At 41.1% G+C, this 23,971-nt stretch overlaps 1 protein-coding gene across 5 annotated transcripts; it reads right to left on the bottom strand.

Moving 5' to 3' along the window:
- LOC106829389 (sulfotransferase 2A1-like) lies at positions 1 to 18,548 on the bottom strand. 5 transcript variants are annotated; one of them, XR_011498546.1, is made up of 5 exons: positions 18,372 to 18,548; positions 16,888 to 17,096; positions 14,955 to 15,081; positions 7,281 to 13,374; positions 1 to 5,845 (listed from the first exon to the last, which is right to left on the bottom strand). XR_011498546.1 is itself a non-coding variant. In XM_044760102.2 (5 exons), exons 1-5 carry the CDS (start codon positions 18,505 to 18,507, stop codon positions 5,760 to 5,762), a joined length of 648 nt encoding a protein of 215 aa, XP_044616037.1. In that variant the 5' UTR covers positions 18,508 to 18,548; the 3' UTR covers positions 1 to 5,759. The 5 variants fall into 5 exon arrangements, 3 of the variants coding, with proteins under 3 accessions (XP_044616037.1, XP_044616038.1, XP_070355028.1); XM_044760102.2 differs by having other exon boundaries at positions 13,285 to 13,374; XR_011498548.1 differs by having other exon boundaries at positions 5,820 to 5,845; positions 13,285 to 13,484.
- Positions 18,549 to 23,971: the final 5,423 nt, after the last annotated feature.

Genomic DNA, 23,971 nt, shown 5'->3' with positions numbered 1-23,971 from the left:
TCATTATTAAGACCACAGCAGGCTTTTATTTCACTAAAAGAAAATTCAAAATTACTGTATCTGACTGTCCTTTTCACAGAAATCCATCTAAACAAGTTAAGTACCATAAAAACAAAGATTTTTAATGGTGATTGTTTTTAGACTAAATGAATACAGTATCTGCCCATAATTTTGCTAGTGAAAAAATGATTTTTGTGTGACTTTTTACCTGAAAGTCCTCTAAATAAAATGCATACAAGGAAATAACCTTAAACTAGTGCAGTTTTCAATTGTTGTTACAGCAAACAGCGTGCCTAGAGAGACAGTTGGGTCTGATGGAAGATGTGGTTCATTCAAGGGCACCCGTGAGACTGGGAGAGATGGGGTGTCCACATACCGGTTGTGATGCATCCCAGCCACCAGGGGGCACCAACACAGCTCTGCTCCAGAGCTGGGGGCTCTGGGTGGGTGGGAGAGATGCTCCACCTTCAGAGGCAGAAAAGCAGGGACAAGACATGGAGGTAACAATGCAATTACTCGAGTCATACACGTGTACAAGGACAGGAAACAAAGATCAAATTCATATAAGATTTAGAAGTTTCTGAACATTATTGCCATGGGAACAACTCTCGAGGAAGATCTGCCATTTTGTCCTGAAATATTTTATCAAAAGCTTCAGCTTGGGCCACCGTGAAGTGATTTTTCCAGTCCCCGGAAGTGCCTACAAACATGAAATAGAGACTCAGATCAGATCTGGGACTAGGTCTCAGGTCCCCAACACATCTCCTCCTGGATCTATTCCCTCTGTCCATTTGACATGGAAATTGTAGCTAGTCGAGCATTATGACCAATGGCTCATCAGCAGCTTTTATCCTCCCTGCCAATCATACCCATTTACACTTCCACCTGCCTCGGAAAGGTTTTCTCTGTCCTCCTCTCTCCCAACACACCCTGTATACAATCACCAGCAATCCTGTGCCTCTGATACATTCAGAATCTGGCCAGTCCTCACCACCTCTCTTTCTACCACCTTGGCCCAAGCCAAAACCTCATCTCATCTGGGTTATTGTATTAGCTTTATGACTAGTCTCTCTGTTTTTGATCTTTCTCCTCTATAAATTAATCTCAGCATGGCAGCCATCTTTGTTCCTTGAGAACCTAATCCAGGTCATGTCCCTTCCAGCTGAGATTCTCTGAGGACTTCTGGATTCACTCAGTGAAAGGGCTCATGGCTTCAGGTGGTTTGGTCCCGTCATTTCTCTGACTCCATCTCCTATGACCACCCACTTGCTCACTCTACCCCCTCACATTGAGTTTTCGGATTCTGTCTCAGACATTCCTCTTCCTGAGACTATTTGCATTTCCTGCTCCTTCTTCCTGGAAGGCTGTTCTCTCAGACACATCCACGGTCGTCTTGTTTCCTTCTTTGACATCTTTACTCCAATGCATCTTGTCAGTGAGGTTCTCTCCCACCACCCAGTTTAAATCTGTAAGCCCCATCCTTGCTGTATTTTACTTATAACACTTATCGTGTATGATTTCCTCTATGTATTTCCCTTGTGTGTGTGGCATGTATTTCCAATATATGCAAGCTTTAGAAAGTCACAGGCTTTTCTTTTTAAATTGCCAAAGACTTAGTGTTTCAAAGAGTCATAGACACATAGTATGTACTCAAATATTTGTTGAAAGGATGACTAAAAGAATGAGGCATGTGCTATTATTATCTCCATTTTACAGATGAGGAAAAAAAGACTCAGAGAGTTACCCAGTCAGAAAGTGCAGGATGTGGATTTGAAGCCAAAGATTTTATCAGTAGAAGCCATCCTGTTAATGGTACAATCATATTATTATTTCTATGTCATAGAAATTAACACTTTTGTTATATTACGATATTAAACAAATAATACATTCATTAAATTATGATCTAAGAGAATAATATATAATTATGTATAAATTAATCCCTAAAAATGAATTATATACTGGTAACATATATGCATAGAAATGATATAGTAGAATGTCTAATGAATAGTTAGTACCCTACAGACATCCACTGTTACTGTCATGCTCATCATTATCTTCATATTTAGACCAATTTTTATGGTTATTGATTTCTTAGGCTCCTGAATCATCCGTAACACATCTGACTTTGAGAAGCCAGAAAGAGCTCTGGAGGCAGCAGAGTCCCTATAAATTCAATATGGCGGCCCCCTATTCAACATCAGTCCAGATGAGAGAACTGAATGATTCTATGAAGGGTCCTCAAGTTCTACATTCCACTCATTTTCAAAATACTAGAAAACTTTTTGATGTCAATTTCTGTTTATGTCTTTCCTTAGTCCTCGTCTCTTAAGAATCCACCCAAACTCTTGTGTGTCAGTTTTGGGGGGCTACTGTAACCAGGTAACATAGACTGGGAGGCTGTGACACCAGAAATGTATTTTCTCACCATTCTGGGGACCAGAAGTAAGAGCAAGGTTATGACAGAGTTGGTTTCTTCTGAGGCTGTGAGGAAAGAACTGTTCCACGCCTCTCTCCTCGGCTTATAAATGGGCATCTTCTTTTACGTGTTCACATCGTCATTCCTCTGCATGTGTCCATGTCCAAATTTCCTCTTCTTTTAAAGATCCCGGTCCTGTTGGGTTCTGGTCCACTCTAATGACGTCATTTTAACTTAACTATTTCGGTAAAGACCCTCGGTCCAAATATACTCGCCTTCTGAGTTACTAGAGGTTAGTGCTTCACATATGGATTTTGGGGGGACACAATTTGGCCCATAACATCTTGGGTATGAAGACATCTTTAAATAAATTCTGTGAGGCTCCAAGGTATTAATAATGGCTGAACGAGGTCAAGTTTTGAGTAAAGTCCATTAGAGCTCCAGGTTATCCTTAGGATGCTCACTGTTCTAGTGTTAACAGCTCTACTTCAATGATTCTCGTATTCTGACATGTAATATGTTTAGATACGTCATAACAGGGAGGCCAAAGTGTCAGCAGCTTGTTGCTTATTACACTTTATACCACACTTCTTTAATTAATTATTATATTGTTTTTAAAATTAATTCTTCATTCTGTTTATTCATCAAAAGTTATAGAACGTCTAATCCACGCCAGTCATCATCCTTTAGAAAAAAAATCATCAAGGATAATAATAACCACAGTCGATTAGGGAAAACTATTGCTTTTACCTGAAAATCAGATCGATCTCCAGTAATGGCGACTTCAACATCCAGGACTCTCCTAAGTGTAGCCCTTGAGGGACAATAAAAGTCTTTCTTGTTTCCTGAGCACGAAAGTACCCCAAACATCGTGAAAGTAGGTGGAACAGAATAGCCCTTGACCAAAGACAGCCAATATTTTATATGGTTTTTCATTATGTCATAATTTATATAACAAATTATTGAATTACAATTGATATAAGTAATTTAAAAATTAATCTTTGGCCTGTATGTGCCTTTCAGATGAAAGAAAGGACACAGATCAGATGTGGGACACAGAAGCAGGATATTATTCCTTTCCATCCCTTTCTTTCTTGCTTTCTTTTTCTTTCTTTCACCCACTCAACCATTCTTAGTCTCCTTGGTCCTAGAATATTGAAGTCCTACCCATGGCAGTTATGTTTAGTCTCCAGCATCAGAGATCGTCTATCAAAGGGATTTGTCTTACTAGCTACATCAGTTATTATACTTTTCTGAGGAAAATAGTAGCCCATGAGATTGTCATGATGACTCAATTACAAGCCACGTGTGGAGTCAGACCACCAGCTTAGCAATAATAATCACACTGTAGCTTTAACTGTTCTTATCATTACTGTATCTATTCCTCCCAACTCTCTATGGTATATAATAAATCCATGAGTAATTTGGAAAGGTTAAAATCCAGTATGGTTGCCTTCAGAGGAGTCATCCTAGACAAAAAGAAATGGAAGGTGTAGTCATTGAATTATGCACCAAATTTGATTGCATCCGCTCTATTTTATCCCTACCAAAAATCTATGTTGTTAATTCCCATTGCCTTTCTCTCTTAAACAACCATCTTTTGTCCTTTTAGCAATTTCTCACAAGCATTGTACATAAATATAAAATTTAAAATCTGCCAAACCCTGATGCATAAAAGGAAATCTAAGAATAGACAATCTCTCTATGCTAGGTATTCAGTTTACTTCAAGTTTAGTAAAGCGTCAAAGGCCAGGATTGCTAGAGATATTATTTTATAAATGACACAAATTTATCTTCTCACAATCTGGAGCTTAGAAGTCCAGGATCCAGGTGTCAGCAGCGTTGGTTTCTTCTGCAGGCTTCTCTCCTTGGCATGTAGATGGCTGTCTTCACAGGATCTTCTCTTTGTGTGAGCATGTTCCTGTATCCCAATTTTCTCTTCTTATAAAGACACCATTTTATGGAATAGGGGGAACCTATAGACCTCACCTTGACTTAATCACATTGTTAAAGACCTTATTGCCAAATACAGTTACATTCTGAGGAACAAGGCATTAGGAAATCAACATGTGAATTTTGAGGAAACATAATTCAGGCTATAATACTTCTTCTTTTGGCCCCCACACACCAATTCATGTCCTTTTCACACGTAAAATACGTCCACGGATCCCAACTGCCTGGAAGTCCAAACCCATTCTAATGTCGACTTTAAGCCCAAAAGTCAGCTAAATATCATGTAAATCAGGCATGGGTCAGAATCGAGGTAGGATTCATCCTGAGGCAAGATTCTTCTCCAGCTGTGAACCTGGGAAACAAACAAATTACCTACTTCCAAAATACAATGGTAGGAGGAGCATAGGATATATATTCCAGTTCCAATAGGGAGAACTCAGAAAGCAGAAAGAGATCACAGGTGCCAAGCAATTCCAAACCCTAGCAAGACAACTTCCATGAGATTTTAAGTGTCAAAAATGAGCCTCTTGGTGTTGATGGTCTGATCTCCTGGCCGACTGGGGTGGAGGGGCCAACCAACCCCCCTGCCCTCGGTGGCAACTGCCTCCTGATTGAGGTCTTTTGAGTAATTTAATTTCTTCCTTCCATGAATCACCATCCTGGATGTATTTGAACTATGGCGTTCTGGGAAATTAAGCTCCTATTCCATTCAGTAGACACTCTTCATTCATCTTGTGCCCAAGGATACGGACACCATTAATCTTTCCTCACAGAGGGTCTGATATCGTCTGATAGCAAGACAGGCTCTCAGCTAAGTGAAAAGTCTATCCTCTCTTTTCCTCAGTTGACTCATTCTTTATATAGTTCTTTGTTCAGGATAGTTCTCTGTGCTAAATCACCAGTGCGGTAGCACCAACATGACCATCTCCAATCCTGCCCTCACTTCCCAGGTCAATCCCAGCTGGCAAGTTGCAGGAGTAGTGAATTAGCCTGGTCAGTGTTTGTGGAATGAATATGCCCCATGTCAAATTCTGAGGAGAGAGAATCTGAATGACCTCTCAAAAGTCAGATGACCACTGCAGCCTAGTCAACGTCCTCCAAGTGCCTGAAGCCCACATCAATGCTGTGAAAAGAGACTTTGTGATAAGGGCACATGAGGAGCTCTCTGAATGGTGAACAACTAGACTTGATGAATTCAAACACTGCCTAGTCCCACCTGTTAGTGCCCTGCTGTTATCACCAGTATGTCTGCCACATATTCTGATATATTGGGAAGGCACAGCATTTTCTTACTACCTTTTCTCATAATTGATCCTTTCTTCTCATCTAAAGTCTGACCACGCAGGAGGGAATAATTGGACATCTGTTTTCTTTCATGACCTGAAAGGAGCTATTCTTGAGGACGGAGTTCAGTTCTTCTGGTTCTAATTTCTTGCCCAGGAATTGGCAGATCTTCTCTACGATGCTTCTGGTGTCCTAGAAAAAAAAAAAAAACAAGAAAGAGGACATGAAAGGGAGAGAACATAGAAAAGGAGGTGAGAAGGAAGAAACAACAATGTGAGGAGAAGGGGCAGGGGTGAAAGACAGGAACAATCTAAGAAGCAAGAAGCTATTGGTTGGTTGTGACTAGGAGGAAGTAAGGGAAAACTTAAAGAGGAAGGAACACCAAGGGTAGAACGATGCAGGATCCACATGGTTTCCCAGGATAGTTGGCTTCAGGACGCCTTAACACTAAATACAGGGCCTGAGTTTTCTGAAGAGACTTGCAGAAAGGCTTCTAGACAATTATGATCAGGATTAACTGAGGAGAGGTTCGGGGAGAATTTGACAAAGATCAATGGGATTGACTTCAAATCCTGGCCGTGCCATCAATTCTTACCGTTTTACATAACTAACATTTGAATAACACAGAGTTTCACAATATCATCTCAGTAATTAGTACTTGACTCATGAGCCTTGGAGATTATTAAAAGCAATGATTTATAACCAGAAAAGCTTTGCTTTGAGTCATAGACCTTCTTCTTAGAGATATAATGCTTGAAAATGTTTCTTTATCCCATTAGCCCTCATAATGATCTAAGCAGAAGACACATAACTGTAGAAATTACTCCAATACAGGTTTATTTTGTGGCTTGAAAGCATAATTACTGAAGTGTAATGTACCTGAGGGAGTTAAACTTGTTACAGAACGCTTCTTGATGAAAATGAAATTCACGTGGAGGTCACAGAGGATTGGACAAAAGTAGCCAGAGGAAGAGGATGGGAAATAATTTTTTCTCAGAAGCAAAACCCTGTGTTTACATTATTTTTCATTTTCTCTGGGACACCATTAATGGGTAAAGTTCTTCTTCCAATGGTTTAATATGCCTTCCTGGTTTCGAGCATCATCTGACTGCTTCTCCTGCCCATCACTGTTCAATCTAGTACTTGACCTGTCAGAATAATTACACAGACTGATCTCATGACTTAGTTCCTTCTATCAGTAAATCTTGGGTGTCAGGCAGTTGGACATATCTCTGGAATGACACTTTTCTCACCTGAACCTATCTTCTTCTTCAATCCCCTCCCAGCACTAGGTTATCAGCAGCATCTTGCGTCCTACACCTCGAAACTTTAGAACCATTGCCAGTGTGAGCACAAACCATTGTGCATCTGGAAAAACACCTTTAAATGCTGTAAGATGAAACAAAGCAGAACATATGGAGAAAGAGAGTATGGAGGTTCTGCAGTGTCAACCAGACGCAGGGCAATGAAGACAGGGAGCTGTTCTAACTCCTAATGACCTTTTGCAAGGCTAAACTTTGACTGAGAAGGTATAATAGAGACGCAGAGTAATGGAGGGAAGTTAGAGGAGTGAAGATGATGGTGAGAGGTTGTGAGGTTGCATGCTAGCCATAAGGACCACAGTTACCTGTTTCAGCTCTTCATAACTCAGTATCAGGAAGTTCTCCTTCCCTTTCATGGACATCCAGCCATGAATGTGATCAAACCAGGATCCATATACCACTACATATTGGGGAGGTAGGAAGAAGAGGTATTTTACAAGCTCTATGAAAGCAAAAATCCATCTATTATGTTCACTCTTTGGGCACAGTTAATAGCACAATGTCTGGCACATTTAGGCCTGTCCTAACTGTTTGCTGAATGAATGAGTGTAAAGATGTAAAACTATTATCCAACATCATGCATTTACCCTGAAATAAGCCTTGTTCCTTTGGAGCAGGCTCTGTACCAGTTTTCAAGGGTCTCTAAGAAAATCCTGTCTAGAGAGCCATGTGGCCTTAAGAATGGTATTCTTGCTGCCTCTAATCTTTTTAGTGTTTATAAATTTGCTTGATGTGTCTTTTCCACAGCCCTTGAAGATATTTTTCCGTCTTCTTCCCTTCATGTTGCTGTTGTAATTATTGTTCCATTGGATATCATCTATCTTTCCTCTGATTCTTCTCCTTTTTTCTACTACAGTTTTCCTGGAGACTAGGCAAAGATTAATTTGTAATAATTCTTTGTGAGGTTAGGTGTGGTTTTTTAAACTGAGATTGTATCCATTCAGGAAGTGTCAGGCATGTTTTCTTGAAAATTGTTTTTCTCTATATTTTACATTATATTCTTCTGAGACAAGTCTTCTCAATCTATCTCCAATATACTAACTCTTTTATAATTTTTAATGTCTGTCTCCCATCCCTGAGGCTTTTTCAACTCCAAAGTCTAGCAGGAAGTTTATTATCAACTGAGAATTCTACCTAGTGATGCTATCTTTCAAGAATGAGCATAAAAGAAAGACATTTTCAGACAAAATGCTGAGAGGATTTACCACTTTTGTCATGAGAGAACTAGTCTAAGTTAGACTTTATGAGTAAATAAAGTGAGTCCTGGAGGAAAGAACAGCCATTGAGTCAGAGGAAATTAAAACAGAAATAAAAAAACACCATGAAACAAAGAAAAATGGAAGCACAACATATCAAAACTTATGGGTTGCAGCAAAAGTAGTTTTAAGAGGGAATATTATAGATATACATGTGTACATTAAGGAAAAAAGATCTCAGATACAAAATTCAAATTCACATCTCAAGGAACAAGAATGAGAAGAACATACTAAGCTCAAATTTAGCAGAAGGAAGGAAATAGCAAAGATCACAAAGAGAAAAAAATGAAATGGACACAAGAAGCAACAGGAGAGATTAACAAAATTAAGAGGTAGTTTTTTAAAAAGATAAAATCGACCAAACTTTAGCTAGACTAAGAAAAAACAGAACAGTCTCCAATAAATAAAAGATTACAGGATAGTCAATGCAGCTGTTGCCACAGAAATACAAAGGATCATAAAAGACTACTATGAAAAATTATACAGTAACAATTTGGATAACCTACAAGAAATGGATAAATTCCTAGAAACATACAACCAGAAAGACTGAATCATGAAGGAATAGGAAATCTGAATAGTCCAATAACAGGTAATGAGATTGAATCAGAAATCAAAAATCTCCCAACAAAGAAAAGCCTAGGACCAGATGATTTCCTGGTAAATTCTAGCAAATATTTTTAAAAGAATTAAAACCAATTCCTTTAAACTTTGATAACATTGAAGAGGGGAGAACACTCCAAAACTCATTTTATGAAGCCAGCATTACCCTACTACCAAAGCCAGAGAAGGACAGTATAAGAAAAGAAAACCACAGACCAATATTCCTGATGAATATAGATGCAAAAATCTTCAACAAAATGTTAGCAAGCTGCATTTAATTACATTAATATGATCAGACACCATGGGATGCAAGGATGTTTCAATATATGCTAATCATTAATGTGATACACCACATTAACAGAACGAAGGATTAAAATCATATAAGAATTCCAGTAAATACAGAAAAAGCATTTGACAATAATCAACATTCTCATGATAAAAACTCTCAATAAATCAGGTATAAGAGGAACGTTGCTCATCATGATAAAGGTCATATAGGAGAAGTCCGTCGCTAATGCTATACTCAATGGTGAAAAGTTAAAAGAATTTTCTCTAAGATCAGGAAAAAGACAAGGATGTCCCCTCTCACCATTTCTATTCAATATGTTCTACAAATCCTAGCCACATCAATTAGGAGAGAAAAAGTCCAAATCAGAAAGGAAGAAGCAAAATTATCTTTATTTTCAGATGACATGATCTTATCTACAAAAAAATCCTAAAGACTCTCCTCAAAACCTGGTAGAACTAATAACTGAATTTAGTAAAGTTCTAAGAAACAAAATCAACTTACAGAAAACAGTTGTGTATCTATTCACTAACAAGGAAGCACTTGAAAGAGAAATTAAGAAAGCAATCCCATTTACAATCACATCAAAAGGAATAAAATACTTTGGAACAACTTAACCAAGGAGGTGAAAGACTTACATACTGAAAGCTATAAGACATTGATGAAAGAAATTGAGAAGACACAAGTTAATGGAAAGATATCTTGTGTTTTTGGGTTGGAAGTGTTAATACTGTGAAAATGTTCATTGTATCCAAAGTAATCTACAGATTCAATTCAATTCTTATAAAAATTGTAATGGTATCTTTTTGGAAGTAGAAAATTTCCTAAATTTACATGAAATCACCAAAGACCCTGAATAGACCAAGCAACCTTGAGAAAGAAGAACGAAGCTGGCGGCATCACGCTCCCTGATTTCAAGCATTATTACAAAGCTATAGTAATCAAAACAGCATGGTACTGGCATCAAAAAGAGGCACATAGACCAGCAGAACAGAATAGAGTCCAGATGTAAACCCACACATATATAATCAACCAATTTTTGACGAGGGCACCAAGAACACACAATGGGGAAAGAATAGTTTCTTCAATTAATGTTGTTCAGAAAACTGGATATCCACATGAAAAAGAATGAACCTGGGCCCCTATTTTGCACCACTCACAAAAATCGACTTCAAATGGATCAAAGACTGAAATGTAAGACCTGAAATCATACAACTCCTAGCAGAAAACACAGGGAAAAGACCCTCGACATTGGATTGGCAATGATTTCTTGGATGAAACACCAAAAGCACAGGCAACAAAAGCTGAAATAAACAAGTGTGACTACATTAAACTAAAAAGCTTTTGCACAGCAATGGAAACAATCAGTAATTTGAAAAGACAACCTACAGAATGGGGAAAAATAGTTGCAAACCATACATCTGATAAGAAGTTAATCGCCAAAATATAAAGAACACATACAACTCAATAGCAAAGTCAAATAGTCCAGTTAAAAAAAGGGCAAGGACCTGAATAGATGTTCTTCCAAAGAAGACACACAAATGTCTTGTAGGTATAGAAAAACGTGCTCAATGTCACTAATTATCAAGGAAAGGTAAATCAAAGCCACAGTGAGATTTCACAGCACATTTGTTACAATGGCTGTTATCAAAAGGACAATAAATAAATATTGGTGAAGATTTGGAGAAATGGGAATCCTTTATACCCTGGTGGTGGGAATGTAACGTGGTACAGCCATTAGGAAAACAGTGTGAGGGTCCTCAAAAGTTTGAAAATAGAACTACCATTGATCCTGCCATCCCACTCCTGGGTATAAATCTGAAGGATTGAAATCAGTATCTTGAAGATACATCTGCACATCTATGTTCATTTCAGCATTATTTCCAATAATTAACAAATGGAAACAAATTAAAGGTACTTCAGTGGATGAATGGATAATGATTATGACATACATATGTATAGGAATATTATTCAGATATAAAAATGATTTGTGACAACATGGATGAACCTGGGAGGCATGATGCTACTTGAAATAAGTCAGACAGAGAAAGACAAATACTATATAGTACCACTTATATGCATAATACACAAAAAGCAGATTTCCTAGAAACAGAGAATAGAATGGTGGTTGCCAGGAGATGTGGGGAGACGGAAATGGAGAGAGAAAGGTGCAAGGCTACCAATTTTCAGTTATAAGAAGAAAAATTTCTGATGGTCCTCAGTATAGTGTGGTAACTATAGTTAACTTGGTATTATGTCCTTGTAAGTTGCTGAGAGTAGATTTAAGCAGTCTCATCACACAAAAACACAAAGATTTAACTATGTGAGGTGATGGATGTGTTAATTATCTCATTCTTGGTAATCATCACACAATACATAGGCATATCAAATAATCACTTTTAAATATATACAGTTATATTTCTCAATGGCGTTAAAACATAACATTTTATTTATTTATTTGGTGAGGAATATTTGCCCTGAGCTAACATCTATTGCCAATATTCCTCTTTCTGATTAAGGAAGATTGTCGCTGGGCTAACATCTGTGCCAATCTTCCTCTGTTTCTATGTGGGATGCTGCCACAGCATGGCTGGATGAGCGGTGTGTAGGTCCGTGCCTGAGATCTGAACCTATGAATAGCCGGCTGCCAAAGTGGAGTGTGTGAAGTTAACCACTATGCCACCAGGCCGGTCCCAAAATATAACATTTTAAAATAATTGTCTTTAAAATTAAGAACAAGGTAGATATTACCACTATCATCACTTCTATTCAGCATTGTCCCAGAGCCCTGGCCAATGAGATAAGAGAGGAAAAAATAAAGACAACATATGTGTATTAGAAAGGAAGATAATAGTCATTACTTAAAGGTTACATTTGTACTTTATGGAAACTCAAAGATAACCTACATTCAGATTGGCAAATACTGAATCAATACTCAAAATCAGTGACATCCCCAAATCAGGCACAAACAACCGGAAAATGTAATTTTAAGATGTCCTTAATGTAGAAGAAATGAAATACATCTCAAAAAGAGTTCCAAGCTCATTACAGAAAAATATTATAAGAAACCAGTAAGTCGTTAAAAGACCTTTAGATAAAAGGAGGGATAAACAATGTCTATAAATGAAGAGATAAACAAAGTAAAATATGCCAGTTCTCCACTAATTATTCTGTAAAATTCCTATAATGACAATCACAAAAATAACGACAATAACAAGAGTCACTGAGGATACAAAGTCACAGGAACACTCATAGGCTCTTTCTGGGAGTATAAGTTGACACAACCACTCTGGAAAATAGTTTGATATTATTTTTTTAAATTGAAAATTCATATTTGCTATGCCTTAGCAGTTCTGCACTCAGGTGTATAAACCAGAAAGAAAGTCACGCACATGTGTGCCAGAGAAGCATTATTCTGAACAGACTTAAAGCTGAAACACCTCATTTAATTTCTAACTTTGGACGTACAAAGTGTTAGGGGAAGAATTCACCAATAACTAATGGCATTGGTGATGCTTGCAAACAGCAATTGTGGTTCGTTCATTTTGATTGTCCCCTTGGCTAAGCCTAATCTAGTAGCACTCATGATGCTTTGACAGATAGGACCCAGAGGAGAGGACCACACAGGCAATGAGAACACGCGTGGGGGCTTTTGCATAGCAAATTCTAGGGTTCAAGGTTCCCAGAGCATGGGTGATGAAAGGGTTGCAAGCTCTAGGAATCCTATAGACTTTACCTTGCTGGGAAGGCAATGTGTCCAGAGCAGGGGACCCCCTAACGCTTGGTTAACGTGTATGATCCAGAGCTCGGCTCTAAGATTCCGGGTCCTGAGCAGGGTCTCCTGTTGCTTGGGTCTGAGGACAATATTTCCTGGGACTTAAATTCCCAGGCTTTCTTCATTGGTATGGGGAAAGAGTTTGGACTGACCTTCTACAGGGCTGCAGAAAAGTCAGGATATAGATATTAGTTGATAACAAAAAAGATTTCAGTGTTGGTGGTTCTTGACTGGATAAGATGAGGCCTCTGTGTGAGTGTTAAGGGACAGAAAGCAAGATATTGAGGCAGTGGTGAGGTTTACAGGATATGTCATCATCACCCACCAATATTGCTTGGACTTTCCTGGATTCCTGGTGACAGTGGAAGCACAATTCAGACTACTCTACGCACCAAATTGCAAGATCCAATGTAACATCGATGAGGGAGTTGTTTTCTTCATGTCCGGGCTTCCACCACAGGATTTCACTGTTGCCTTTTTTTCTGAAAGAGTAAACCGAAGGAAAGCAGGACGGAGGACTGAAGAGTTCAGCCAGGATCAGCTCAATGAGAGCTACAACTGCCGGTCTTTGGACTGCCAGTTGGACTTCATGCTGAGGGCAAACAATTCGGGAAAGGTGAATCGTTCAATGTCTAACAGGTGATTGCAACATAGCCCAAAGGGTCAAAGAGCATGAGGTGTGGACACCAACAACGAGTCTGTTACATGAATCCAGGTGAAAAGTAACAGTGGCTCTGATTAATAAAGCACCAATGGAAGGGGTGGCAAATAAACATTCCTTATTTAGCAAAGGTGTATTAGCTGCTATTATGTGGCGAGCACCACTCTAGAACCTGATGGCAAGAATGAACAACTCCAAAAGCTTATGTTTTAGTTGGGAGACACATGCAACAAAAAAACTAAATAGAATACATACTCATTGATGATGAGTGCTAAGAACAAAAAGAGAGAAGATAATAGAGACAGGGAGGATGCTCTTATATGTAGTGTTGAAAAGGAAGACTGCCACAAATACAGAGACATTTCAGCAGAGACCAGAAGAAAGATAATAACCAAGGTCATGGGATTTGGATAATAAATACATAAAGGAAAGTGGTGAGGAGTATGGGAGAGTGGGATGGAAAACAGATGACACTTGCAAGATGTCAGAATCATACTGGTGTTGAGTGAGGGGTGGTTTTATTTCTTTCCTAAGATCAACCTGCAGTGGGAACAGTTTGAGATATGGGGGAAATGCGTTCAGTTTTGAAGACACTGAACTAGAGGTCTCCATGGCTCTCTCCAGTGACGATGTCTATGGGCTGTTAGAGAAACACAGCTCAAGCTAAGGAGCTATATCACAGCTATGATAAGAGACTCATCACATAGTTTAGAGAAAAACTGCAAAATTTCAAATATCTGAGAATGTCTAGAAACTCTGCATGATTAAATGTATAGAGATCCTAGAGTAATGCACACGTATCTTTTTTGTTGTTGTTGTTGTTTTGCCCTGAGCTATCATCTGTGCCAACCTTCCTCTGTTTTGTATGTGGTCAGCGCTGCAGCATGGCTGCCAACGAGTGGTATAATTCTGCGCCTGGAACTGGACCTGGGCTGCTGAAACAGAGCTCACCGGACTTAACCACTAGGACACAGGGCCATCCCAATGCCAACATTTTTGAGACAGATTGGACAAGAGGATTAAGGCAGTTTTAGAAAGATGCATCTAAAAAATGGTGGAAAGCGAGGATTGTGCTGTCCAGGAAGCCAAGGAAAAGCTGTGTTTCAGAAAGTCACAAGTTGGGAGAGAAGAGAAGAATATGACTGCTCTCTGTTAGTATTAGACAGGCCCTGGAGACTCAGAACATACCTAGGATGGTTTATGACGGGGCAAGCTGCAAGGCTGGCTGGGGTTCTGCTGCTGTTTGGGAGAGAATGTGCACTTTAAAAATTTGGGATCCAGTGGTGATGGAGCTTTACAGCCTCAGGATGGTAAGATGTAGAGATCTCAGGTTGGGTGTAAAGTGAGGTCTGTTAAAGGCCTCTGACAATCCCCCAGCTTCCATATTTTGCATTCACACACCATTTCCTTTGATGAACCATTCAAAATATTGTTCCAGTGACTCTGGTTTCTTAACAAAGGTTGAAATACTCCAGAAAAAATAACCAGAAACAAGAACAACTCTGGGATTTCTGATGAGATAAATCACCTGAAAGAGAAAAATAGAATAACAAAAAATTAACACAGCCATTTCCCATCCTTCTTGATCTTCATAAAAATGGAGAAAAACCAATTCTTAGAAAATGCCTAAGTATCAATGCATTCGTTAACAAGTTGGTTATTGTATTCACTAACCAAATGTAGATTTTTAATTTCCTATGAACCAGTCACTGGAGTAATAGTAAGAATACAACAGTGGAAGAGGATAGCGTTGTCTTGGATATCATAGTCTACTCAGAATAGGAGGCAACTGAAGGTTTGAAAAGGTGAGTGCTATTATATTTCTGGAGTATAGTTTAAAGATTACTACTAGGAGATGATTAATAAACTGTGCTATATTCATAGATACACAGCAGACCTTATGGTATAAGTCTTTTCATATGAAGTGCAAGAACTAGCAAAAATAATCTAAAGAGTTCAAAGTCAGGGGAGTGGTCACTTCTGTGGGTGGGCATTGATTGGGGAGGCGCATGAGGTAATTTCCTGTGGGAATGGAAATGTTCTAAATCTATATCTGGAAGGTAGTTACCAGATTAGCACATATTCAGTCCCATGCAAGTGTCCATAAGACATGGGGTCCACAACAAAGTCCTTGATATGTGGTCATATCTGATCCTGTTCATAGTGTCCATGGAGAAACTGGGTCAACACACCCAAAGGTCCTTGAAATTTGGTCCTGCCCCGAAGCACTGAGCATAGACCAAATATGCTCATGGATGTTTTGGACAGGAATAAATAGCAAGAACCTTTGGTCATGGACTAAATGTCTTATGGACAAAATATTTTATGGACTTTCTTGACAGGAATAAATGTCCTGCAAGGAGTTAACCTAGTTGTGTACATATGTAAAGATCGACAAGCTAATACTTACAATTAGTGCACAGACATGGACACACACATGCAAGAGCACATGGCATTTGAACATCTGACTTACAATCTGGGTTCCTCAACAACTTTCTTAGTGACAGTATTCTGGGCCCCAGCTCTCTCTAGGCCTCAGTTTCCCCACGCAGGGATTTAACAAACACCCATAAGACAAGATAAATGAGTGTATTATAAGCAAGCTTGGGAAGTGAAACAAACTTCACTGTGCTGCAACACATTGTGAAATTTGCAAGAAAAGAGAGTATTATTCTAAGCTTCGCAATATAATTTAAGCATAAATTTTCTTTAAAAAATCACAAAGCAATGAGCACCTTCTAGGAAGTATGTTTCTTAAAACAATATGACATATGCTAGATCCTGGATGTCCGTGGTCCCTCCTGTCAGCACCATGAAAGATTCCTGTGGCTGCTGGGGTAAACAGACAGCTCTATATAGGACAAAATAGTGGTTAGAAAAACCAGACACGATGCCAGAACAATCTCCCTGGACTTAGGCATTGATTTATAAATGGGCTGCTTCCCCTTCGGGCAGCTCTATCCTGGTGCTTCTACCCAAGTGGTGGAAGGCAGTTACTTAATTAATATTGGCCAATTACTTTTTAGAGCCACAGAGTGGGATTATCCTGTATATAACACAGTTATTAATTCTGATTGGGTTGTAAATGTCATTTTCTATGATTCTGGCAGTATCATTTCACTTTTCCTTTAGCTTAGATCTGGGCGGTATAACCTGTGGAGGGGTCCACACCCTTGTACTCAAGTATGGACCCTGGAACACCCAATGCAGAATCTCAGGCCCACCACAGATCTACTGAAGGAGGCTGCCTTTCAACCAGATCTCCAGGGGATTCCCAGGCACTTTAGAGTTTGGAAAGCATTGATCAAACGTATCTTGACCTTTGAGCACTGACCTTGGCCTTGGAATTGAAGAGAGACTTGGGGATGAGCTGGATGGGGAGGTGGGTGCTGATGAGGAAGGGGCCTTCTTTATCCTTTAGTGCATTATACCCATCCTCAGTCTCTACCCACGGTGAGCGGTCCCAAATGGGCACAGATTGGATCCACTTGGGATCCCCCTTGGAGAAAATCAGGCAGACAATTTCAATCAACCAGTTTGTTCCTGGATAAAGAGGGAAAAATGATGGTAACTCATTTTAATCTGACTTTTTAAAAACTTGAGATAAAACATACACAACATAAAGTGTACCATCTTAACCATTTTCAAGTGCGCAGTTCAGCAGTGTGAAGTAAATTCCCATTGTTGTGCAACCATCTGAAGAACTGAAACTCTGTCCCCACTCAACAACAAATCTCCAGTTTCCCCTCCCTCCACTCCCTGGCAACCAACATTCCATTTTCTGATTTAATAAGTTGATTACTCTGGATACCTCATCAAAGTGAAATCATGCCATATTTGTCCTTCTGTGATGGGCTTATTTCACTCAGCGCAATGTCCTTACAGTTCACCCACGTTGTTTTGTGTATTAGAACTTCAGTCTTTTCTAAGGTTGGAAAATATTCTATTATGTGTTTACACTACATTTTGTCTATCCATTCATCTGTCAATGGGCATTTGGGTTGCTTCTCCCTTTTGGCTATTTGTTTAAATCCTTTTAACCTTTTCCCACTGCCCTTGGCTTTTCACCACCAGGAGGCTTCCAATGTCTTCAGCCTCAGTGCTTGCCCACTTTGCACCCCGTCTATGCCCCTCCTCTCATAGAAATATGATCCACATCCTTCCAATCCCTTGAATTTTCTAGATTCTCTTCCAGTTCCTGACCATTGTCCATGCTGATACCTTTACCTGAAACTATTCCTTTACACTAAATAGTTTCACATTCATTGTTTCATCTCAATTGAAACACTATTTCTTCTGCTTTTTGGGTTTTTTGTTTTTTTTTTTTTTTTTTTTTGGCTCGGATAGCTGTGTTTGTTCATCCCTCCCCAGTTTTATTGAGGTATAACTGTCAAAAAAAATTTTATAGATTTAAAGTGCATCATGCGATAATTTGATGTATGTAGACATTGTGAAATGACAACAACAATAAAGCTAATTAACATATCCATCACCTCACAGAATTACCTTTTTTTCTATTTCTTCTATGAGGACTTCAGTGGTCATACTCCTCCACTCCTGCATACAAAAACCCGACTTTGCCTTAGGACTCACTCCATTGGGTTTCCCTAATACCTTAGGTTAACCCTCTGGACACTCATCTTACTGTGTAACTGCCTGGCTGAAGCATTTTCTCTGAATGTAAATGGCATCAGGGCCCAGCTCTATTCCCTCATGGCATTCCATGTTATCTGGCATATAGAAGGCGTTCCATTCATCTACTGAGTGAATGAGGGACATGGCCACAGCTTGTCTCAGTATCTGATCCAGCTTCCTTACCTGATTTGGGGTAAGTCAGTATCAAGACATTTTCATCCTTAAATGCAAAACTCTCCTGCGCTTCTCTCAGGACTTCAGGTGTGAAATCCATGGTAGGGAAAGGTACCCCTTCAAACCACATATACCCGTCTGACATTGTGGTGAGCTCTTTGTTCCAGGTGTTAGAGTTTCAGGTGTAGCCGCTGTTGGAGGTTGTGGCAGCTGCTGGGAGACCAGCTTTTATACTAAAGATAAAACAATTATTAACCTCTCCCAGTTGATTGAGGAAGTGCCTGCTGACAAAGAAAATTAGATCTCGATAGACGGTCCCAAGGTTGATGATATTGAGGAACCGTGAAGTCATTCTGAGAACATTCTAGGGTAATCATAGTTTGAATTCATAAAAGGGAACCAGGAATTCAATAACAAGCCCAAGAATGTAGAAATGGGGGCAAGTTTTAAAAAACATTTTTCATAAGCATTATTTTTTAGAACAGTTTTAGATGTATGGAGAGATTGCAAAGACAGCAGAGAGAGTTCCCATAGTCCGGAATTTATTCTGATTTTCTTAGTTTTTCCCTAATGTCCTTTCTAAGTTCAGGATCCCATCCAGACACCACATCACACTGAGTCATCATGCCACCTTAGACTCCCCTTGGTTGTGACGTTTTCTCAGAATTTCCCGTTTTTAATGACCTTGACAGTATTGAGGAGCGCTGGTATTTGGGTATTTGGGTGAAATCTCTCTTTTGGGGTTTGCTGAATGCTTTTGTCATCACTACACTAGGCTTATGGGTTTAGGGGAGAAAGATAACAGAGGTAAAACCTCATTAGCATCACAACACTTCGGGGGAACTTACTATCCATGTGGCAACGACTGTTGATGTTGACCTCGACCATCTGGCTAAGGTCACATTTGTCAGGTTTCCCTCCTACGTTTACTCTCCCCTGTTTCCATGTGGGGCATATTTAAAACATTAGCCCGGGGCCTGAATGCATTCGTGCGTGCACATTATATAAACTCCAATTGAAGGACATTCTACAAAATAGTGGGCTGGTGCTATTCCAATTGTGAAATCGTTAGGAAAGGAAAGAAAAGCTGAGGCTGTGTTCCAGAGTAAAGGAGCGTGTACACTAAACCTGGAGTGGATCCTGAACCACAAAAATGCTACCATTATATCATTGGGACAACTGGCCACATTTGAATATACTATGTGGATTACATAATAATATGCATCAATTCTGAATTCCCCAACTTCTATAATTTTACTGTGGTTATATAGGAGATATTTTTGTTCTTAGGAAATATACACTGAATAATCTCTCTTAGACCTTAAACTCACACAGATGTGGGACTGAATTCATACTAAACTAAACTGGAATACGGGATCCAGCTCTCCTTTGCCAATTAATCATTAACACACTGAGAATTTATTAAGTACTTTCAGGTTCAGGGACTGGGCTGGGGGAATTCTTACATCCATCACATGGAAGATGCAGAACAGTAATTGTTCTTTCATTGGCCCCGCCCTTCTCTTTCCCAGTGAAGGACCCTAAGGGCCACGGCTTCACATGTTCATGCAACAAGCAAAAGGGAGGGTGCCCCCCAATGTATGGAATATCGACTTGAGGAGAACTTAGAGAAACATCTAGGTTTCTGTGTGTCCCTGTGGGCTTCAGTCAGCTCACATTAAAAACATCTAATGAAGTATCTAAAACTTATCTGGATATTGTTTCAAGCTTGGCGGTTTGAACATTAATAAACTTCATGGTCATCTTGTAAGCACTGTTTCCTGCAGAGGCAGCGAGTATATCCTTCTTTTGGTATCCAAAGGACAAGGGAACTTCCTGTGTCTCTGGGTCTGACTATATCCCATGCTGTTCCCTGGATATTTCAGAATGAGTTCCTTCTTCATCTGCTGATTCAGGGACCCCATCTGTCCCTTCTTGTAAATGGCCCCTCAGTCTCAGTCTCTCCAGATTTCAGTTTGTCTTCTTTTTCCCCCTCTCTCCAGTTCTCACAAGGCAAAGACACTTCCACCTATACCACCTCCATCTTCACCCCAGAGCACAGAGAACAGAATTAAGCTTGAAATTCACCCATTTGTTGAAGGTAAAACAGTGAACTCTCTTCATATACACCCTGAGTCCTTTTCCTACATGAGTCTAAGAGATTCGCCTTCTACAGAGTAAAACAGTAGATTCTTATCTTTACCGTGATGCCATGGATACCAACGGACCCACAAGGATCACCATGGAAACCACCAAAGATGGATCCTGATGGATCACAGCATCTCCACGGGCCCTAACAGATAGCCAGTGCTGACAACAACTACACAATTGATGGTGCAACAGTTTTGTTAGTTTGTTATGCTACAGGTAAGAAAATAAAGAGGAATTCTTGCTCGGTTGCTACCCTAGGGAACACAGACACGGGGAAGTTCCAAGACGGGCCCTCAGGAAGTCGCCACCTCCCTCCTTCCTGAGCTGAGCAGAAGTCCAGATGCTGCCACTGGGGATACTTAGGGCACAGTCTGGGATTGTGGGCACAGATGGGGCAGAGCTTCCTGGGCGACGGTAAAGATTCTCAATCCAGAAGGAGGTGGGGGTGTTGGGACTGCCTAGGTAAAGAGGTGAAATAGAATTGAGAAGATGATGAGGGGAGAAATCTTGTGCTACTTAACCCATCCCTTTCTATTCAGACAGTCACAGCAAACACAAACCCTGTCTCCATTACTTATAAAATTAATCCATTTTTCACTCACTGGCTGCCCATTGGTGCCTGGAGGTCCTCAGGGGCAAGATCCTTGATGTCCACTGCCCAGGGTGTGAGTCTGAATCTTGTCTCCCTCCCTGACCCCAGGGCACTCTCAGGAACTCCCCTCACCTCAGCTCCCTCTTTTGGGATAGATGGAAAATTAGACTTCTCTCTGCCCTCCCCACAATGTCAGGGTCAGACTGGGGTGGGGTTCCAGTGTGTTTGTGTGTGTCCATCCCTATGAGGGTCTGTCACATAAGCAGGAGAGGTTTTCCCTATATCCTGGCTGTCCGTCTCCCCCCTCCCCTCCAGCACTCTCCTCCAGAGTCTGTCACATGCGTGATCCCCTCCAAATCTGATCTAATTCTCTCTCTGCCCTGCTGAGGCTGGCCTGGCCTAAGAGGATTGGAGAATTTGCTAAATGGGACCAGGACATGGTCAGAGAACCCGCTGTGGGGACACCCAGGGGACAGGACGGCCACAAGAGGGGAGCAGAGTAAGCGGGAGATGGAGACAGAGGAGCAGAGAGAAGGTGGGAGGGGTCCCCTACGGTGTTGGGGGGTGTGGATACCAAAGGAGGGAACACACTCGCTGGCTCTGCAGGAAACAGTGCTTACAAGATGACCATGAACTTCATTAATGTTCAAATTGTCAAGCCCAAAATAACGTCCAGATAAATTAGAATTAAAAACAATTGAGTCAGGTTCCTGGATACAAACTAACATATCAACTGAACACTATGTAAGGACAAATAGATTTTAAAATAAAATTCAAAATATCATCTAAAATATTAGGCCATAATAAAAGCGAAGCACTAGAAATAAACCTACAGAAAGACGTCCAGAAGACTTCCGTGGTTCAGTCGTAACCCTTCCTAGAGAATCTTTGTGAACAATCAAATGATCGAGTAAATAAGTAGCAGGCTTAGACTGGAAAGTTCAGTGCTTTCTGATAATAATTCTAATGACATTGGGAGCAGCGCGACCCCTGCTGGTCGCACGGTGAACAGCAAACGCCCCCTCCGCCGGTCGGATAAACGAGGTGCGTCCGCCGGTCGGATAAACGAGGAGCGTCCGCGGGTCGGATAAACGAGGTGCGTCCGCGGGTCGGATAAACGAGGAGCGTCCGCGCGCCACAGGAGTCACCAGCTGCGAGGACCAACCCGCCGCCGCTCCCCGCGCCCGCGTGGACGCACGTGCAGGCCGACGACACCCTGGTCCCCTCTGGCCCCGCGGGGTCTGCGCGGCTTTTCAGGGACAGAATCCTCTACAAATCCTGCAACCTCGCGGGGCCCGAGCCGTTCGCATCCGCAGAGTCCTCCCTCTTTTGGGACCCAGACGCGCAGGAGGGGGCGGGTCCCTCGCAGGGGTCACGGGGTGAGAAGAGCGCGGTGAAGTCAGGGGTTGCAACAGGGTCCGGCGAGAAGTCCGAGGCGTAGGGGTCGTGAGGCCAGGCCGGGGCTGGGGCCGGAGCAGCAGGGACCACGTCCTGGGCGCCGTGCGCGGGGCCCCACCAGGCCTGGCCGGGGCTGCAGATGCTGGGCTCTGCTGGCGGGAAGATGCTCGCGGCCCTGGGCGGAGGGGGGCTGTAGAAACCTGGGCCCTCGGGGCGGGGGGCTCGCAGGGGCCGGGCCGGGGCTCCAGAGCCCGTGGGCACAGCATCGGCTCCCATGCCTCTCGGTTGGGTAGTCGCTGCAGCCTAGAGCCTTTCCCGAGGTTCTTCAACCACACGTCCCCAGGGGGACAGAGGGAGGAGGACACAGAGGGGACCAGGAGGAGGGTACAGTCTCAACGTGTTGCTTTGCAATCTGGGTTTTAGATACTTCACTAGACGGTCTTAATGTGATTTGACTGAAGCCCAAGGGGCACAGCAGAAACCTAGATGTTTCTCTAAGTTCTCCTCGAGTTAGGATTCCATACATTTGGGGGGCTCCCTCCCTTTTGCTTGTTGCATGAACATGTGAAGCCGTGGCCCTTAGGGTCCTTCACTGGGAAAGAGAAGGGCGGGGCCAATGAAAGAACAATTGCTGTTCTGCATCTTCCATGTGATGGATGTGAGAATTCCCCCAGCCCAGTCTCTGAAACCTGAAATTATTTAATAAATTCTCAGTGTGTTAAATGATTAAATGGCAAAGGAGAGCTGGATCCCGTATTCCAGTTTAGTTTAGTATGAATTCAATCCCACATCTCTGTGAGTTTAAAGCACCAGAGAGACTATTCAGTGCACATTTCCTAAACACAAAAATATCTCCTATATAACCACAGTAAAATTATAGAAATCGGAGAATTTAGAATGATGCAGATTATTATCTAAGCCACATTGCATATTCAAAAGTGGCCAGTTGTCCCAATAATATACTGGGAGCATTTTTGTGGTTCAGGATCCACTCCAGGATTTAGTGCACACGCTCCTTTACTCTGGAACACAGCCTCAGCTTTTCTTTCTTTTCCTAACGATTTCACAATTGGAATAGCACCAGCCCACTATTTTGTAGAATATCCTTCAATTGGAGTTTATATAATGTGCACGCACGAATGCATTCAGGCCCAGGGTTCATGTTTTAAATATGCCCCACATGGAAACCGGGGAGAGTATAACGTAGGAGGGAAATCTGACAAATGTGACCTTAGCCAGGTGGTCGAGGTCAACATCAACAGTCGTGGCCACATGGATAGTGAGTTCCCCTGAAGTGTTGTGATGCTAATGAGGTTTTACCTCTGTTATCTTTCTCCCCTAAACCCATAAGCCTAGGGTAGTCATGGCAAAAGCATCCAGCAAACCCCAAAAGAGAGACTTCACCAAAATACCTGACCAGCGCTCCTCAAAACTGTCAAGGTCATTAAAAATAAGGAAAGTCAGAGAA

Source organism: Equus asinus, chromosome 26, assembly GCF_041296235.1.
Source record: "Equus asinus isolate D_3611 breed Donkey chromosome 26, EquAss-T2T_v2, whole genome shotgun sequence".
NCBI lineage: Eukaryota > Metazoa > Chordata > Mammalia > Perissodactyla > Equidae > Equus > Equus asinus.
The sequence above is the reverse complement of the archived record's forward strand: the minus strand, read 5'-3'. Positions and strand labels throughout refer to the sequence as shown.

Bases quoted from the DNA above. Each gene is read 5' to 3' on its own strand.
- LOC106829389 (XM_044760102.2), bottom strand. From the start codon at position 18,507: ATGTCAGACGGGTATATGTGGTTTGAAGGGGTACCTTTCCCTACCATG. The intron at 17,097-18,371 runs GTAAGGAAGCTG...CTCTTTATCCAG, and splicing joins ACTGACTTACCCCAAATCAG to GAACAAACTGGTTGATTGAA. The intron at 13,375-14,954 runs GTGTGTGAATGC...TTACTCTTTCAG, and splicing joins ATGGTTCATCAAAGGAAATG to AAAAAAAGGCAACAGTGAAA.